Source organism: Acinonyx jubatus, chromosome E2, assembly GCF_027475565.1.
Source record: "Acinonyx jubatus isolate Ajub_Pintada_27869175 chromosome E2, VMU_Ajub_asm_v1.0, whole genome shotgun sequence".
In the NCBI taxonomy this organism is placed as follows: domain Eukaryota; kingdom Metazoa; phylum Chordata; class Mammalia; order Carnivora; family Felidae; genus Acinonyx; species Acinonyx jubatus.
The window spans coordinates 10,346,228-10,366,090 of NC_069396.1; the positions used below are offsets into that span (position 1 = coordinate 10,346,228).

Below are 19,863 nucleotides of genomic sequence, written 5' to 3' on the forward strand. Positions count from 1 at the left end.
GAAAAAAGAGGTTGGAGATGAGAGGTCTGGAGCCACCACGTCTCCAGGCCATTGTTTTGCTTTCTTTTGTCTGCTCTCCTGCCTTCCCCTGGATTCTAACAGGAGTCTCCTACGTGGGGAGTGCATTCCTTTGCGGGCACTCCAGAAGCTTCGGGGGCGGGGGCGCGGGCGCGTAGAGAATTCAGTTTTTTTTTTATACAGCTTGATGTTTTAAACAATTAATATAGTCACATTTGATAAAACCGTTGTAAAGTTTGTGAAGGGAATCCAGTTACATAAACGGTAGTGAATAGTTCGGGTGGTACACAGATTTGGCCAAAAAGAAAAAAAACAAAAAAGGTAAAACAAATAGGAGGCAGCAAAGAAGCTACTGGACTCAGTTTCCAAAATTCCTACCATTTTTAGTTTTTCTGCTGATGTCGTTTCTGTATTCCTTAACAATGGTGATCATGATACCTCCTGCTTCATTTTCCTTCAAATTTACCCAATTTTTGTATCTATCTATATGACTATATAATCTTCCTTGAATTTTTTCAGCAAGGAGGAAGTTATTATTTATTGGCTGGAGGGAGGGAGAGGGAGACATATATAATACTGCTTCCTGGTTCCTCTTAACTTGGGAGTTTAGTCTAGAGCCCAATAAGCCTTTATCTTAATCCCAGCTCCTTCATTCACTAGTCAAGGGGCCTTGGGTAAATTATTTGATCTCTTTGTGCCTCCGTTTCTTGTTCTGTAACGTGGGGAGAACAACAGTACCTTCCCTGTGGGATTGAGAGGAGTCAATGGCCGACGCACGTAAATGCTTAGGATGGTTCTCAGCACACAGGAAGTACCCCCTAAATTCTAGTTATTGGGGATTCTTCTCATTATCATCGAGTTTCCAAGATGCTGTGAATTCCACGACAGCTTAGTTCAAAGGTAAAGAGGAGTGTGTTTCAGAGGGATGGTGCCTGAAATCACAGGAGTGAAGCTTTTCAAGTCCTTGCCAGGTTATATCGTTCATCAGGATTGTCCCCTTGAAATTGATGAGATTTCTGGAGATATTCCTGGTTCCAAGACTTCCTCCAAGGTAGAGCCAACTTGCGGTTGTTGGCTGGGGACATGTTTGGAGTTAATAATCCTGACGTCACATCTCAGGACATGGCATCGTGGCATACTATTCCACTGTTCTCAGAAGGCTAAGCCAAGAGAAAGTGAAATTCCTTCAGTTGACCCCAGGAATATACTCATTTCTATCCAAAGAGGTCATAATGTCATTAATCATTTAATACATTTGCCTTCCTGTCTCAACCCTGGATTTTTGTTTTGTTTGGTTTTTAAAAAACCTGTCTCAGATCACCTCTAGAAACACACCCCTTTGTCCCGCCATTTTGGAGTCTCTTACAACTCCTGAAGATTGCCTTTTAATTTCATCGTAAAAGTGTGTTACAGATTATAGCTCTGAAAGAAATGAGATCTTCCAAAGTAATACACGTGTTTTAGTAATATACATTTTTAAAAGTGATAAGTGTAGGGGTTCCTGGGTGGCTAAGTTGGTTAGGCGTCCAACTGCAGCTCAGGTCATGATCTCACGGTTTGTGGGTTCGAGCCCTGCTTTGGGCTTGGTGCTGACAGCTCAGGGCCTGGAGCCTGTTTCCAATTCTCTTTCCTTTCTCTCTGCCCCTACCCCACTCATGCTCTGTCTGTCTGTCTGTCTCTTTCAAAAATAAACATAAAAAAATATGATAAGTATGTATGGTGAGAAAGGTCGGATGAAGTAATTGGCCTAATCCATCCCGATACGTGTAATATAAGGTAACATGTCCTTAGAGAAAGCAACATAACAAAGATAGTCTAATCTGTCTTTAAAAAAAAATTTTTTTTTTTGCTAGGATGAAATCATGCCTCAGTCTTTTCCAGTTTTTCCAATAAAGATAGAGGCTTAAAGTGAATGCCCAAGTTTACTGGATGGAAGGCAAAACTCAAACACGCTCCCTTCCTTGGACCCCCCTTCCAGCTTTTCTCAAATTGGAGCTCAAAAAAAAAAATAATCCTATGAGAAAGATTGAGAACATTATCTAGTCAAGGATTTATTCATGCATTAATTCCGTAAATAATATTAAGAGTCTTTCCTGTGCCTTGCACAGGGCAACAATCACTAAGGTTTGTTGAGCATTTGATGGGTAAAATGTTACGTCGTTACAATCCTCAAAATATATGTGTGAGGCACAGACCGCTTTCCCCCCATTTCACAGATGGAGGAACACACTTCTCTTCACATTTAACCAGCTTGGAAGGAACGAGTAACTTGTTTTGATGGAAGAGCCAGAGCTTTATTCCGGTGCAGGCTCTGCTGTTCTTTTTTTTTTTTTTTTTTTTTTACCTTTTTCCTCTTCCTTCCTCCTTCATGTTATTATACAAGCTTTTACTGAGCGCCAGGTGTTGAGTCCCACATAGTGGGGTCACTCTAGGAGGGATCCTGAGACCTATTTCTCACTCTAGACTCTTTCACTGGTGTGCTTCAACCCTGAGACCTCAATGTGGGCGTCACCTCGCATTTTGAGATTTCCAACCCAAATCTTTTCCCTCAGATCCGACTCCAGGCTGACAACTGTAAGTCTCAAGGACAGTTAAGACTCAACATTTTAAAAACTTAATTCTTTTGTCTCACCCCCCACCCCCACCCCAACCCTGTCCCAAATCTGATGCTTTTCAGAGATGCTGCTTCCTTGAAAGGGATCCTCATTTCCTCTTGCCATGCAAGCCAGAAACCGCGCTCATTCTGGACACCTTTGTCTCCCTCACCTCAGGACTTGGTGGTGGATCTTGCCGACACCTCCCCGTTCCATGTTTCTAGATCTCCACTTCCACCACCCTGGTCCCCCTACCTCATCTCTGGCCTGGACAACTGCATTGCCCTTCCACTTGTACTTCCTAATCCATTGTCCCATCCGTTCCCTGCTCATCAGCCAGAGTGGGATTGCTCCAAATGCTCTTCCCCCCAAAAAGAGCAGATTTCGCTCCATCCCTGTCTTCACATATTTCAGTGGATGGCATGGATCTGGTAACAGACCAACAGTCTAACACGGTTCCAATGCTATTTTGCGCAACCTGTCTGGTGACTGTTTGCCCTTTGATCTCTGCGCTTGGGCCGCCCTGATTCTCCATCAGGTCCTTAAACCAGCCACCTTCAGCCTCTTGCAAGACCTTGACGTATGGCTGATAGCCTGAAAAGTCATCTCTTCTCCAAAGTTTACCACCATACTGTCTATGCTGCCTTTATTTCTCAGCTTTATTTCTCTTCCTCGCCAAAGCATTTCTCAATTTCCCGTACTGGATTAGGTCTGTAAATGTTGTTCAAAGCACTTTAAATAATTGGTGCCCGTAGAGTTACCTGTGTGCATGTGTGTGTGTGTTTGATGAATATCCATTCTTTTTACTAGAAGATAAGCTCAGGAGAACAAGGACCACGTCTCTGTATTTACCCTTATGCCCGCCTATGCCTAGCGTAGAGCTAGAACATCGTAGTGGTCCGGTACATATTTGAATAAGTACATCGTGAGGAGGCACGACGGGATTACGACATGATTAAACAAACTATCTTGTGTTCTAGTTATTGGGCAAGAAACAATCTCCGTCTCTAAAGCAGGGATTTTCAAACATTGGTGAGGATCACGATCACCTGGAGAACTTATAAAGCGTGCTGGCTCCCGGCCCCAGCATTTCTGATTCAGTAGGCGTGGGTGTGTCAAAACTCTGCATTTCTAATGAGCTTCCTGGTGAGACCAGACTTCCAGAACCACAGTACGAGACCATATACATTTTTGAAGACACTTCTTCCATTTTTGAGAAATCATTCCTTTTCATTTACTGCACGAGGCATAGCCTTGGATGCTACAGGAAAGGGTCAGCTTTGCTCCTCCCGAGTTGTTTCCAGCCTTGGGAGAAGCTCCCATATTTCTACAACTGTGCCTGGCATGGCTTGGGGACTCCGTTTCCAGCAGGGATTTTATTCACTAGCAGGACTCTCGTGATTCTCAACAGGGACAAGTGCCTGCAACTGAAACGAAAGCACAGAGGGAGGGGAGGGAGGCTTAGGTTTCAAACATCTTTCACTGAGGAATTAGCTATAAAGAGACACACAACAATAAAGCATGAATTGAGCCCAGACACCGTCGTTCACAGCAAACTTACCCTCTGAAACTGGCTCCACGCCAGCTTGAAGCCAGGTGCCTCTCTTGGATCTCAGTCAAGTGCCCTGCGGCCACCTACGGAGCACTCAGGTAAGATCCTGAAAGCCCCTCACCTCCATCTGCCCTGCTTGATTAGTATTTCAGGTCCCACCAAAGGACTCCCAGCTGGCTGGCCCGGGTCCAGCCGCTCAGGCTCGCCCATCACATCCTCGGTGCCACCGTGGGGAGGATGGGCCGGACCGTCAGGAGGGGGATGACAACTGGGCCACCTTCGTCTCTCGGAGCTCACCTCAGAGAGGTATTGTTTACACATGATTACTGTCTTTATTATAGCTTATTATCCTGGGCCTAGTGGCTGCAGAAAGAAACGGGAGGGCCGGCCCGTCAAAGCTAAGATACAGGTTTTAATAAGAAACAGAACGAAATAATAGGACTTTCTGGGGGGGAGGTGGGGCAGAGTGGCAGAAAATCAACTGTACATAGGGAAGGGCATTTATCACCTGTCCTGCAAGCAGGTGAGCTCACTGGCTCCACACAGTGATGCTCAAGTGCAATTCGGAGGGCCGGCTAGTGACACCCTGTTGGCCCAAGGGCAACTCATTTGAGTACATGCGTGTCCGGTTGAGTTGAAGGCAGAGGATTTGTGCTTGCTTTGTTAAACCTTTGCCAAGTACCGAGTGGGACGGTCATGAGCACGCCTCACCAGCGTTCAGCTGCACCAGGTTAGTGACCCAGGGCCCAGCTGCCGTGCCCCATGGCCACACTTCCGGTGGACTGCGTCCAGCCAATGAATGGGTGCAGCAGCCATACGAAGACAGGCCTCCTGCTGGGAAACACGGGGAACTCCTCTGCTGGTGGCTCTGGCTTGAGGCCACTGCACTGGGCTTCTAGAACCTTCCTAATGTGGTACGGAAGTCTAAGATACTTCCATCCAACGCATCATTCCCTCTCTCCTTCATTTGCAGTGACGTGAAGTCCGCGTCACAGACTGATGGGTTTCTCCGACTTTCTGGCTCCTGCCATTCCCCCCCCCCCACCCCCGCACACACACAAACATTACCCCTGAGATTCTTTCACATTTTCTCCTTTTAGAGGATCCTGGTAAAATGCGAAGGCAAGGGTATTCTTCACCTGGGTGAGGAAACAGGAACTTTTACTGAAAGGGGTAGATTGAGGTTCTGAGCAATGGAGAGGTTTCCTTTGTCCCTTGGTCCATGCCCTCATTATCCACATCATCTACCAGAATTCTCTCTGTTTTCTGCCATCTGTTAGGTTCCCCTCTCCCAACATGCGCACACACACACACACACACACACACTCATTCTCCTGTAGAGGATCTTCAACAAAGGTTCATCATCGCTGGAGAATAATTTGGTATTCGAGATCCCCTACATTCATGACCCCTTTAAGACTTCTCCTCTCCCACCTCACGTGACAATCTAGGATCTTTAAAAACCACCTACCACAGCAAAGTTCATTCTTAAGGTTCTAGCCTAAGAACTAAAAGCCTACTCTATTTGTGGAGTCATTAAATACAAAAAAAAAAAAAAAAGAAATAACACAAATAGCCTAACAGCCCTATGATGTATATATGATTCCCAATTGCTTTTTATCTGGTAGGCAATTGTGAGCAATTGTTATGAATCAGGAAACATAACGCAGATGCTGTGTTGCCTTAAGAATCTTACTCAGCCATAGGGCGCCTGGGTGGCTCAGTTGGTTAAACGTCTGACTTCGCCCGGGGTCACGGTCTCACGGTTTGTGGGTTCGGGCCCCATGTCGGGCTCTGCACTGACAGCTTAGAGCCTGGAGCCTGCTTTGGATTCTGTGTCTCCCTCTCTCTCTCCTCCCCTCTTCTGCTCATGCACTGTCTCTCTCTCAAAAATAAACATTAAAAAAAAAAAAAAGAATCTTACTCAGCCTCTCTGGGCTTCCACTCTGTCATTTGAGATGGTGATGTTACAGAGATATTGTGCAGATTATAGAAGATAATATTGTATGCGTGAGGAGTTAGCATAGGACCCCGCACCCTTTAATGCTCATCGGTTATTGATCATTATTATTACAAAAGTAGTTCCAGCCCTTCGCACAAAGCACGTGGCTGTGCCAACCCTTAACACAAGGTGTGATACATAGACAGCGCTTAGTGGATATTTGCTAAATGAATATCCTTTAAGATAAGGCTTCTCAACCTCAGCACTGTTGCCAATTGGGACAGGATAACTCTTTGTTGTGGGGGGTTCTGTTCTGTGCAGCGTATGGTGTCTGGCCACGCCCTTGGCTTCTGCACACTAAATGCTAGTAGCAACCCCTATCCCGCTTTTGTCCCCCAAAATGTCCCCAGGCGCTGCCAAATGTCCCTTTGGTATAGGGATTGCCCCCAGTCGAGAACCACCAGATAAGACAGAATTAGCACAGCCCCTAAATCTCAAAGGCTTAAAGTCCAGTAGGGAGGCTGTTCCACTTTATTTTAGTTTCGGGTTTAATTTTATACGTCCTCTGACAGAATAACACACTGTTTGAAGACCATAGAGCCGTCATTGACCCATTTTGGAGGATTTGGGGATAGTTCGCTTCCCGTAGAGAAATCCGAGCGCAGGTTCCTACCAATTATGGTCTATTGGATTGACCTTTATAAATGGACCCATTAGGTCAGTCTGAACTCATGAGGATTTCTGGCTTGGTTTTTATCTCCATGGTTGAGAGTATATATCCCAGCTTTTATATTTTAGACATTGACAATGTGGAAATTAATAGAAGGAAACCTCATTTAGAATAGGGCTAGGAGGCCGGCAGGGGGAGCTCCCCGGCCCAGCACCCAATTGCAGACCCAACAGGAGGAGGGGAGGGGTCCTTGCAGGTGGCTACCATCCAGCAGGAGGAAGAAAGGCTTTGCTCCTCCCCTGGCAACAGCCCAGCCAATGAGAGACAGGTACAAGGCAGCCAATGAAAAGCCACCATAGTTCAAACTCCCAATTTACTCCAATGGCCTTTTCTTTTACAACAGCCGTTCCCCCCCCCCCCCCGCCCCCTCTTTCCTCTATAAAAGAGCGGTGCTCTCCTTTGTGCTGTGGACTTTCCTATAGCTTGGCCTAGTCATCTGGGGATGCCTTTCTATGCAATTCCCAAGTAAACCCATTTTTGCTGGTAAAATAACCAGCAGTTTTATTTCTAATAACAACAACAGCAACAACACTTTTTTGTAATACACCTAAACTGAAGATTAATATTTCTGCCTTCTGAGGGACATGATGCTCTCCATAGCCTGAGGAAATCACTCTTTTAGCTTCTTTTCTCTTGTGGAGGGAGATGGGGTGGGCGCAAAGGGGCCTCGAACACCAGTGCTTCTCTTAGTTGCTCTGCTCTACTGACAAGGGAACAAAGGGAAGAACAACCTGTTATTTCTGCAGAGCACGTCAGTGACTTATTTGATACGCAAAGACGGGCCTGGATCTGGACAGGGGATGGAGGCTAGATTCTTCTGCATAAAAAGCAAGGGGAAAAGAGAGGAAGGGAGAGCCTTTGGGCTTATGCGGATCTCCAGCCACATGGTGGGTGGCCAAATGACTTGTAAGAAGGGGATATCTGATACCGCCTGAAATCAGTTTAGTCTCTGCCGTAAACCCATTTGATGGTGGTGATGGTTGCACGATGTTGGGAATGCACTTAATGCCACCAAATTGTACACTTTGAAATGGTTAAAATGGTAGATTTTGTGTTATGTATACTGGTGACGGTTAATTTTATGTGTCAGCTTGACCAGGCTAAGGGATACCCAGGTGACGCGTAAAATATTATTTCTGGGTGTGTCTGTGAAGGTGTTTCTGGAAGAGATTAGCATTTGAATGGGCAGTCTGAGTACTGAAGGTCACCATCAAGGCCTGTGGGTATCATCTCATCCTTTGAGGGCCTGAATAGAATCAAAAGCCCCAAAAGTCAGAGGAAAGGTGAATTCGTTCTCTGTGCTTGGGCTGGGACGTCCACCTTCTCTTGCACTTGGACTTCAGCGCTCTGGTTCTCGGGCCTTTGGATTCAGACCAGAACGATACCAATGGGCTCCCCTGGTTCTCGTGTCTTCAGGCTTGGATGGCAACCACGGCTCTGGCCTCCAGCTTGCAGATGGCACATCGTGGACTTCTCAGCCTCCATAATTGGATGAACCAATCCCTCCTAAGAGCTATGCTTCTATTCTACAAAGATCCTATTGGCTCTGTTTCTCTGGACTAAGACAGTATTGCCCCACAACAAAAAATGAAAGTATTTGAGTCCCCAAACTTTTAGTTTGCCTCTCTTGAGGGGTTTGGGTGAAACAAGGCACGGTGCTCTTTGTGTGATGCAGGAGAAAGAGGAGAGTGGACGAGGTGAGAGTTGGTGACACTGAGAGTTAGGTGAGAGCCAGGAGACACGTTGAGAAAGCACCTGTCTAGGAAATCCCTCAAATTCTGGCAAGACTGCTGGTGGTCCAATAGTACAAGGGATCTGGGGACCATGCCCATTGTGTTCACATTTTAAGGGACAGGGTGAATTCAGTCATCATTTGGCTTATATAAAGATCAGAGTTTGACAGGCTCAAAAAGAGGAGCCTCTGGGTGGCTCAGTTGGTTAAGCAGCCAACTCCTGGTCTCGGCTCAGGTCATGAGATCGAGCCCCGCGTTGGGCTCTGTGCTGACAGCACAGAGCCTGCTTGGGATTCTCTCTCTGCCCATCCCCCTATCTCTCTCTCTCTCTCTCTCTTTCTCTCTCCCCCCACCCTCAAAATAAATAAATAGACATTTTTTTTTTTTAAAAGTTCAAAAAGACTGTAGTCTATGCTCTAGCTTGGAGCTTATCAATTGCTATTTATATCACCGATCTCTGTAAGGGTCAAAGGAGTTAAATAGCTATACAAATTTAATACATACCAATTTTTGATGTCCCATGCTACCTTTCCACACACTATTCCCTCCCTTCGCATCTGTTAAATGGATTGTTTGTTTTCATATTACATCTGTACGATAGTCATTGTCTTCGGTTGTTGTTCTCGAAGTTTTTATTCTTCTCAATTTCCTCCTCCGTCCAGCATGCCTTGGTTTTTGCTTCCCTCAACTCCTTTCCCCTGTAATTTAAAAATATGAGGGCCATGTTGGGTCGGGCCTGTGACTTTCCTGGGTGACTATTCTGACACACAGGTAGCCCATGTGAATTGCGAGGGTCCTTTTTGGCGTTAAGTCTGAATTCCAAACACTGCCCATTCCCAGCTGAGGGCTGATCTAGGCAAGCCTTCAGGGATGGCTACACAGACATCTTCTGGTGGACTCCAGGAGTACGGCTTTCTTTTCCCACACAAGACTCCCTAGAAACCTGAAGCTACTGCTGCATGGTTGGGGGTGGGTTTTACCCCACCCCCACCCAACGCATCATGCTCCCTAGTAAAGGACGGTGACATGGGCCTCACATGTGTTTCTACCATTGCCACTTACCCAAATCATGTCGGCTGGCAATTACCTAACTTCTTTGTGCATCGGACAGTCTTACTTTCATTTTCCAGTTTAGGAAACTATTTTGCAGAGTACTTTGATGCTTATTTTCTTTCAGTGTTCATGGTGCTTGGCCGACTACCAAGTAAGCAATCAATTAGCAGGGTAACTTTCATCATTGTTGTTGTCACAATTATTCATTTCTCAACCGAACTGGGGTCTCTCTCTGTGACAGTGGAACTTTCTGAGATATGTGGATGCCTGGTGCCTCTATTTTCCTAATTCTACATTATTAATTAATCCTATGATATCTTTCATATGCAAAATTGAATTATAAATTGCAGCTCTTAGGGAAAGATACCACCTTGTGAATCTCATGTTTGTGGCTGCAGTCCCTAGGTTTCTGAGTGATGGTATCCATAAATAAAAGGTATTGATGTAACACGTATTCATTGGGCACTTCTCTTTTGCACGGTTTGAGACAAATATCACTTGGGCTCCAAACTCCTGTTCTTTCAACCACACTTCTTTGTGTCTGCATGTGGATGAAGAGTGAAAAGGAGAATCCAACAGGCCTGGGTCTTCATCCTGGCTCTGTTCCTCTGGCTCTGTGACCTTGGCTGGTGCCCTCACCTATCAATGAACTCAGTTTTCTCATTTGTTAGAGGAAATTAGTAATAACCCCCTCACATGCTACTGGAGGATGGAATGAGCTGCCCTACAGCACGTTCCCTGGCATAGCATTTGGTCCAGAGTAACTTCAAGAGTTATTAGTCTCTACCTCCCTTGCCCATTATAGGGGCAATGGTACAGATGTCCTTATTGCTGCCATGATTTGTTATGGCTCAGCTGTCTCACAACAAAAGGGATTCTAAATTTTTGCCAAGGGCGTTATGTTATACTCCTTTGATGGACTATGTCCCAGGCATTCACAATGCAGGGAATCTTCATATGTGCAACATATCCCGTATATAATACTAGTCTAACAAAGCAGTGCACGCAAGGATATCCAACACGATCCCAACTATGTAAAATGGTGCTCACGGCAGGAAGATCCTACGTTATCTGTGGTCATCTTTGAGGGGCGTATAATGAATTATCCCAATCGTTTCGTTACATTTTTCTTTGTTTTTCAAGACTTTCAAAAAGAGCTTGTGCTGGTCCTTATTACTGTTTTTAAGTTAAGTAATTTCTTCAATCCCTCCAAAGTAGACCTACTTCGCCAGTTCCATAGTGTCTGTGGCAATGTATCTGCTTTTTTTTTCAGGCGGGGGGCGGGCGGGGGGGGGGGGCTGTTTTTGTTTGGTTTTTGTCTGTACTCTCTTTATGTGCTTTCAAACCAAGAAAGTGTTTTATAATTAAAGCAGTGTGTTCAAAGCTGTGTGTGTTTGTGAGAGATCTTTCATTTACTGTACAGTGAGCTCATTGAACAAAGCAATATTTAGGCAATTCTGAAGAAATGTTTTTTCTTTCTTTCTTTCTTTCTTTCTTTTTTTTTTTTTAGGCATGAGGGAGCACGGGGCGGGGGGAGCACGGCGTGGGGGGGAGTTTCAATTGTAATGATTTTCCTCCGTGTCATTTAGCAGTTTTCCAGGGCTTTTCATTATGGCAGCGCTGGGCCATTTGAGGCACTTGCTTTCTAATCAGCCCTGGACGCCTTCCAGTGAGCCTCGGCGGAAATTCACTGGGCACAGGGTTTAATTGGGGCCACCCACCACGGAGGCGCTTCCCCCCTTTGTCCGGAGAGTTGGAAGCTCTTAATGTAATGCACATAAAAACGTCCAGTATTGCAGGGCAGGAGCGAGCGGGCTCTGATGTCCCGAGGCTGTTATTATGCCCCAGTTTAATGTTAGCTTTTCAGGGAGACTCGGTCCAATCATGGGGGATACAAGAACTCTACAGAAAGGGAGCAACATAAAGTATTAGGTTGCAGTCTGAACACAACCCCTGATGTTTGGAACCTCTCTAAATAGATCCCAGACTGCTTGAAAAATAAGAAATACCCCCTCTCATCCCTTCTCCTATAACCCCCCTGGCACCTTGGATTCCTTAAATTAATTCATTGCAAAAGCCGGTTGAGTTCCAATAATTGGTTTTCAATGATCTGCCTCTTGAAATTGTGCCTTGCAGTCTAGCGGAAACGCCAGCCTCAAGCATGGTGGGGCCAAGTCGCTATGCAGCTTCTGGAAACAAATTGCCTGTGTAATGGGGTGCAGGCTCCATACAGCACTCCCAGCGGGATGGGGATTGTGTAACTGGGGTAGGCAGGGTGTCTAGAAGGCCAGATCATGGCGGTGTTTTGGATGATGCGGGTAAGTCAAGGGAGCTGTGACCTCTTTGCACGCTTAAAATTGGAAATGTTTAATTTGGATGTGACTATGACATCTGCAGGCTTCTTCCTGGCTGTGCTTCCCAGGATAACGCAGCCAGCATCCTGGGAATAAAGATTATTCTTGCTCGGCCCCTCCCCAGGGTAGCGGGATAAAGAGAGAGAGAGAGAATGTTAATGAGGCTACTGCTTATCAAGGGCTTGATCTATCTAACACTTAACCTGATGATTAGGATGATCCCTCTCACCCCTCCCTCCATCCCTAGGAGACTGGCCCTGGAGTCAGATTCACCTGGAGTCAGAAGCCCTGACCGTGCTCCCAGTACCTTTCAGACCCATTGACTCAGAATCTCGGGATTGGAGGGCGGGGGCTTGGCCCCCGGGCACCCAGGCTGAGCACAACAGCCGAGGTGGGGAACTGCATGGCTTTAACCATCAGGGTAAGCATCCAGACACTTAGACTTATGTGAGCAGAAGAACACAGAAAGGGAAGGAGAAAAAGACCACTGTGCATTCTGGGGGAGGGAGGAAATAAAAACGGGCCACGCTGGGAATGAGGGAGGGGGAGAAAACAGCTGGAGCTCGTTCACAGGCGGGTGTGCGACCCCTTGGGTTATGGAGCCCAGGCCTCACAGGAGACCGTGGAAGTGAGTTTCCCCGGGGCAGGGCTGGCTGAGGACGTGATAGAAAGTGCCTGCCTCAGCCGTCTGGATCAGTTTCCTTCTGGGCAACCGAGGGCTCCATTCAACGTCTTTCCAAGAGTGTCTGTCCCAGCCAGTTCTCCGAACTAGAAACAGAGATGGCCGGGTGCACTCCGCTCCAGGCCCCTGGGGAGGCAGCAGTGGCTGGGGTGGGGGTCACGGCCTCTATTGTACGTGTCTCATAAGGAGCTAAGGAGCTAAGGAACCCCTCTGCCCCCAGCCAGGGGAAGTCTGCCCTGGATGAGACGCCCCGTTTTCTAGTCTGAAAGGGTGCCGAATGCCAAGGGCCTAAATTAAGGCATTTGCAATGAGGACTGAGCCTGTGGCATTTCTAAAGCAGTTTTGGTAACAGCTGAGCCCCCTTCCTTCCCACATCCTGGACGCTCCCAAACCTCCCAGTTTGGGCTTCAGGGCAGATGGCCGCAGCTGGAGGATAGCTGATGGCTTTTGCTCAGTGCCTTGTTGAGTTTAAGGTGACTCTGACGCATCCGATTAAAAATGCCCTGTAAGTGGTTAGAAATGTGACTCTGGAGCTTTGGATTGCGACTCAGGTTGGAATTACAGCTCAGGGAGTCCCCCACGATTCAGATAGGATCTGAGCGCATGAGGGGAGGAGATGATCTTCTTGGAAAAGATAAGAGACAAGGATGCATATTCTGGGGAGCACCAATATTTAAGGAACAAAAAGGGAAGGGAAATCATTGGTAAAAATTAAGGGGGAAAACCCCACAACAGGCCACAGTAATGACCTGGAACTTAGGAGGTGAGTGCTTTCTGAGAAAGAAGCACTGATCATTAGTTTCAAACGCTATAACTATTTAAAGAAGTTAAAGCCAAAGCCTCTCTGGAATATTTTTTAATAGTTCTGAGTTAAAGGAACAAGGTGTGTGGGGGTCTTTATATTTCTCCTTATTTTTATTTATTTTTTTAATGTTTATTTATTTTTGAGAGACAGAGAGTGTAAGCAGGGGAGAGGCAGAGAGAGGGGAGGGACAGAGGGTCTGACACAGGCTTAGCACTGAAAGCACGGAGCCTGGTTCGGGGCACAAACTCAGGAACTGTGAGATCAGGGCCTGAGCCGAAGTCAGATGCTTAACCGACTGAGCCACCCAGGTGCCCCTTCCACTTATTTTTAAATCGCTTTAGTCTCATTTCACAATTTTGAAATTATCCTTTGGAGTCTGGCCGTGGTGGGGACCATTTCAGGGGACTTGGGGCAGAAGTGAGGGGTAAGTGACTAATGGTATGAAACTGCAGAGTGTGGCCTTTTAAATTTTTTTTAATGTTTATTTATTTTCGAAGGAGAGAGAGAGACAGACAGACAGAGCTTGAGTGGGGGAGGGGTGGAATGAGAGGGAGACACAGAATCCGAAGCAGGCTCCAGGCTCTGAGCTGTCAGCACAGAGCCCGACGCGGGGCTCGAACTCACTGACCTCGAGATCATGACCTGCGCGCAAGTGGGAGGCTCAACCGACTGAGCCACCCAGGCGCCCCCGCAGAGCTCAGCCTTTTGAAGAGCTCCCTGAGAAAGCGCGACACATGGGAAGGATGCTGGGTAAATGGAAGAAATGATAAAACTGGTGATTTAGAAGTAGAAGCAGTACATAGTGGTAGCTGGGATGAATCTTTGCTTCCAGTCAATTCTCGAATCCCGATAAGAAAAAACCTGAGAACGCACCCCCAGCTGGGCTCTATGAACGGTTGCATCCTGCCTGAGGCTGACTCGAAGTGAGATGCAGTAGGTCCTAGGCTTCTAAATCCTGTCCCCAAAAGGTGTCTGTAGCCCAGAGGGGCTGTTCTTGTCCTAATTTGCTTATCTTCCAACTTTTGGCCCCTTCTCCGCGCCTGCCTGTGGGGAAGAGAGCACTATTTTCTTTTCTCTTCTTTTCTTTTCTTTTCCTTTTTTTTATTTATTGAGGTATAGCTGACATACAATATTACATTAGCTTCAGGTGTATGACCTAGTGATCCAACATTTGTGTACATTGCAAAAGGATCAACACAGTAAGTCTAGTTACCCTCTGCCATCTTACAAGGTGAATACAATATTTTTGGTATAGGCCCCATGCTGTACATTATATCCTCATCACTGGACGTTCTCATCTCTTCGCCCTTATCACCCATTTTGCTCCCCGGCCCTGTGGCAACCACCAATCTGTTCCCCGTTTCTATGGCTCTGGGCCTTGTTTTGTTAAATTTTTAGATTCCATGCATAAGTGAAATTTTGTGGTATTTGGCTTTCTGTCCGCTTTATTTCATAACCAGACGTTATATCCTGTATAATACCCTGTAGGTCCATCCTGGCCACAAATGGCAAGATCTCATTCTTTTCTATGGCTGAGCGGTGTTCCATTGTGTATATATACACTTCTTTATTCATCTGTCAATGGATACTTAGGCTGTTCCCATATCATGGCCATTGTAAATAATGCCGCAATGGAAATGGGGGTGTATATATCTTTTTGACTTACTGTTTTTGCCTTCTTCAGTTGTGTAACCCAGCAGTGGAATTGCTGGATCGTATGGTGGCTCTAGTTTTCATTTTTGTGAGGGAAACTCCATACTGTTTTCCACCGTGGCTGTACAAGGGAGCATCATCTTGTAATGCACACCCAGGCACTGCCTCTAGGAGCTACGGCCGTGGAATCAGATGAGAAATATTGGGGGTTCAGTCTGGAAATCGGATGAGGGAACGTTTAAACGACACCATCTCTAAGCAAGAGTTCACAGGCCCAGTCGCATGGCCACAGGAAGAGGGTCCAAAGGAAGTTCAAAAAAGGGTAGAAGAGCTGCCATTTATTGAGCCCTGGTAGTTCTGGATTCTGCATCAGACTGTTTTTATTTTATTATCTTTTAAAGTTTATTTAATTTGAGAGAGCTAGAGAGAGAATGAGCAGGGGAGGGGCAGAGACAGAGGGAGAGAGAGAGAATCCCAAGCAGGCTCCACACTGTCAGCCCAGAGCCCAACGCAAGGCTCGAACTCACAAACCAGGAGATCATGATCTGACCTGAAACCAAGAGTCGGATGCTCAAATGACTGAGCCACCCAGGTGCCTCCAGACATTTTATATGTGTTGCTCCTTTTGACCCTTATGAAAATAAAAATAGGTGAACGATTATTTTCTCTGTGTGAACAACAATGAACACATTAGGACTTTGTGTTCAAGGTCACATAGCAAAAGTACGAGGATTGCTCTTGTTGCAAGTGTTAGAAGACCAAGTTAAAGGGGGAAATAAAGTCGGAAGGAGCTCTCTCCGCTGAAATGGTAGTGATTCCAAAGATTCACGGAGAGCCTACGAGCATCATGGGCACCAGCTGGAGCCTGTTTATTTCCCTCTCTCCTACTTGGTGAGTTTCATTTTCGAGCTCAGGGGGCTGACTGCCGACAAATCCAGGTTTTAGTCATACATTGTGACAACCTCAGCTGAAAGATGGGTTCATTCTCCCAAATCGTGTAGATAAACACCAGTGGAGGATTCTAATAGGTCACGCTTCAGTCCAGATCCCACCCGTAATTTTTGGCCCCCCAAAAAGTGCTCTTACAAGTTTGGGCAGGTCTAAATCACGGATTAAACCAGAAAGAGGGAGATGGAAATGTGTCGAAGGCAAATTATCCTCTCCCACCCACAAATCTAATCAAACAAGCAACAAATACTTACCACTCATCACGACAGCAAGGATTCAATCTCACGCGGGCCCTTTCTTATTTCTATTATACTTTGATTCCTCCATGAGTAAGGAATGACTTGAAGGCATCCCCGAAGCTTTAAATCTTGGGGACTCAGAAGCAGTGCTGGCATTTAAGTGAAGGTGTAGGGATGGTGGAACATAGCTACCAGTTTGTGATATCTTTAGTTACGTCAGAAACAACCAGGGGCGCCTGGGTGGCGCAGTCGGTTAAGCATCCGACTTCAGCCAGGTCACGATCTCGCGGTCCGTGAGTTCGAGCCCCGCGTCGGGCTCTGGGCTGATGGCTCAGAGCCTGGAGTCTGTTTCCGTTTCTGTGTCTCCCTCTCTCTCTGCCCCTCGCCCGTTCATGCTCTCTCTCTGTCCCAAAAGTAAATAAACGTTGAAAAAAAAAAAAAGAAACAACCAGGCGTTGGTTAAGAGACAAATGTCTGGGCCTCATCCCAGACCCACTTTACTGGAATATTCATGGGGATGCCCACGAGTGTGGTTCTACAATTCCCCCAGGTGATTTTGGTTAGTAGTAGTGCTTGCCAATCCTGGCCCACCCAGGCTCAGTGAGGCCTGGCTGGCCTTATAGACGTGAGCTAGGGAATCACCAGGGACAGATGTCTGAGCCTGCGTGTGCTGAGATCCTGGTGGCTGGGGAATGAGGAGAGAATATGTCACCTAGACAGGAGTTATTTCCCTTTCTTAGGCAGCCTGATATTTTCCAGATCTTTTGCAAAGTCTCCCTATTCCACCCTTCCACTGGGCACAGAGCTCAGAACTTGGCCTTGAGTCCGGTTGTGGAAATAAGTAGGTCTAGCTCCAATACAGCCTCCTGGGCTTCGGGCAAACAAACCACTTTTAATAGTAGGTCTTGGGAAAGTACTAAAAATAGAACAGGGAAGGAGCATCCTCCAGAGCAGAATCAACAGAGGCAAGTGGAGAGGAGGAGGGAGGAGTCTCACCACACAGATAAGTTACGACACACACGCAGGTTGTGAAGCAAAGAAATCGAGGTCCGTGTCCTAAGAAGTGCAATGAGAGACTGCAATAAAACGCAAGAGGGGAGAACGTTGACAATTCCTAAACGGTGTTGGATGACAATCTATTTCCAAAGCTAGCTGCTAAGCTAAGAGGTTCTGCTTCCTGCATGGTCACTGACAAATAGCAAACGAATCTGGCTACATGGCACCGGTTGGAATTTCACTCTGTGTGTGGTGCTCACCTTGCCTTTCTGGGTGGTTATCTCTAAAGAACGTGGACAAAGTTTGGACCTGCCATTCTGTCATCTTCCACCTCCTCCCTCCTCCCCCACGATTTCTGAGTACTGTGTCAAGAACTTTGGCTGGAAGGAAGCCCTTCCCTTGGGGTTTTGAGGAGGTAAATAGATTTCCATCTCTTTGCCTTTCCTTTTGGCTACCGTGTTGAAATAAGTTAAACCTTGTTTTCTGTTTCTCTTTTACCCTGTTCTGGCTTTGGAGGCATGGTTTTAGATGTCTTTCTCTTCGGACATGAAAATACTCTCTCCGGGAAGCTGTCAGGAATCTGTTCAGTAAAACCTGATGAAATAATGCAGCTTTCAAATGCCAGAGGAGGGGCAGTGTCCTTACGCTCTCTGCACGGAAAGAGGGGGAGAAAATAAGGGGTCATTTATGGCACAAACAGTCAACAGTGGTGGGAGAAGAGCTGAATGTTCTCACTTTCCATGAAAGAGACACTTGCAGCTTCATAAAGCTGAGACCAAGGGAAAAGTGGGTAAAATAGCAGGGATTGCCTTTTTTTCTCACGCTGGCCAGGAGGAGGCACATGACTGATGGCATATCCTTTTGAAGAAATGTTCCACTTATGGCAATGTAGAAAGAAGAAAAACCAGTGCCTAGAATTGTATCATTGATATTAAAGAAGGAAAAAAGAGGGGAAGTATTTAAATAGGTAGGAGTGAAACCATGTGGGGGCGTCTGAGTGGCTCAGTCGGTCAAGCACCAACTCTTGGTTTTGGCTTGGGTCGTGATCTCACTCACATTTCTTGAGTTCGGGCCCTGTGTTGGGCTCTGTGCTGATAGCACAAGGAGCCTGCTTGGGATTCTCTCTCTCTCTCTTTCTCTCTCTGTCTCTCCCCCCTGCTCACGTTCTCTCTCTCTCTCTCAAAATAAACAAGTAAACATTAAAAAAAAAGAGTGAAACCATGTAATCTTCCCATCTCAAGCTTTCCCACCATGTCCTTCCTCCCTCCCTCCCTCTCTTTCTTCTTACAAATATTTATTGAAGGCTCGCGGTGTGCCAGGCTCTGGGCTAAGTCTGACAAAATACAACACAACAGGTTTTTTCCCTTTTCCCCCTTTGGTTTACGTGATGAACTGAATGTTTGTGTCCCCGCTCATTCATGGGATGAAATCTAACACCGAAGATGGGGTCTTTGAGAGACGATTAGACCGTGATGACTGGGTCAGTGCCCTTATAAAAAGGGATGGAAGAGGGCTCCCCGGTGGTTTCCAACATATGAGGACACAGCCAAAAGAAGGCGCTCTATGAACCAGGAAGCAGGCTCTTGCCAGACACCAGATCTGCGGGCACCTGGGTCTCGGGCTTCCCGGCCTCCAGAACTGCGAGAGAGAAATGCTTGTTGTTGATATGTCACCGCTGCTGTGGTATTCTCTTAGAGCAGCCCGAACAGACTGAGACAGATTCCAATGAAGTTTATTATTTTTTAAGTGTATGTATTTATTGAGAAACAGGAAGAGAGCACAAGTGGGGGAGCAACAGAGAGACAGGGAGAGAGGGAGAAGCCCAAGCAGGCTCTGCACTGTCGGCGCTGAGACTGATGCAGGGCTTGAACTCAAAAGACTGTGAGATCCTCACCTGAGCGGACATCCAGAGTCCCTCGCTCACCTGACTGAGCCACCCAGGCGCCCTTGAACTTCAGATATTCATTATTGTGTCTTAGATTCGTACTTTTAAAATCAGCCAAGATTGGTGTTTCCAAATAACAGAGATGGGTGCTACTTTGCAATTCACAGCCCAAGGGCTGGACCTTGTGGTCCTGACTCTCTGTCACCATCTAGAGGCAATTTGTACATATTGCAGGGCTAGTTCTTGGAATATTGAGTGCATAAAATCCTCTCAGAAGGTATATATGGCTGGCTTTGCAGTGTTTATATATTGGCCCTGCAGAAGAAATTGGATCCAGTCATCTGAAAATGGATGGGACTGGACATTATGATCTCCTGAGCTATGAGTATGTGAGAAATGGGTCTTGGTTTCTGTATCAACCGTGGAGGGCTGGGATTTACCCAGGGCAAAGGTTTACTAGGGTATGGGAGAAGAGGGATGAGCCATTTATATCAGGTTCAAGAGGAGACCTCCACACCCTTGGTGTCGAGTTCTTTTCTTACTAAAGTGCTTAAGTCACGTGTGTTAGAGTCACCCACAGGTGCTTGCCACAGATGCATATGTGAGCCCTACATCAAATCTCCTGGCTCAGAATTTCCATGGCACATGGCCTGGGAATCTGCATAGGAAGACAGCATCA

The 19,863-nt window shown here is 46.5% G+C and overlaps 1 protein-coding gene across 1 annotated transcript in view; it reads left to right on the forward strand.

Moving 5' to 3' along the window:
• Positions 1-2,399: 2,399 nt before the first annotated feature.
• Positions 2,400-19,863, forward strand: part of ADAMTS18 (ADAM metallopeptidase with thrombospondin type 1 motif 18) — a 161,586-nt gene continuing 144,122 nt past the window's right edge. Inside the window, exon 1 of the mRNA XM_053210141.1 lies at positions 2,400-4,470. Within this exon, the coding sequence (XP_053066116.1) occupies positions 4,402-4,470 (69 nt within the window). The 5' untranslated portion in view covers positions 2,400-4,401. The remainder of the gene's footprint in view (positions 4,471-19,863) is intronic.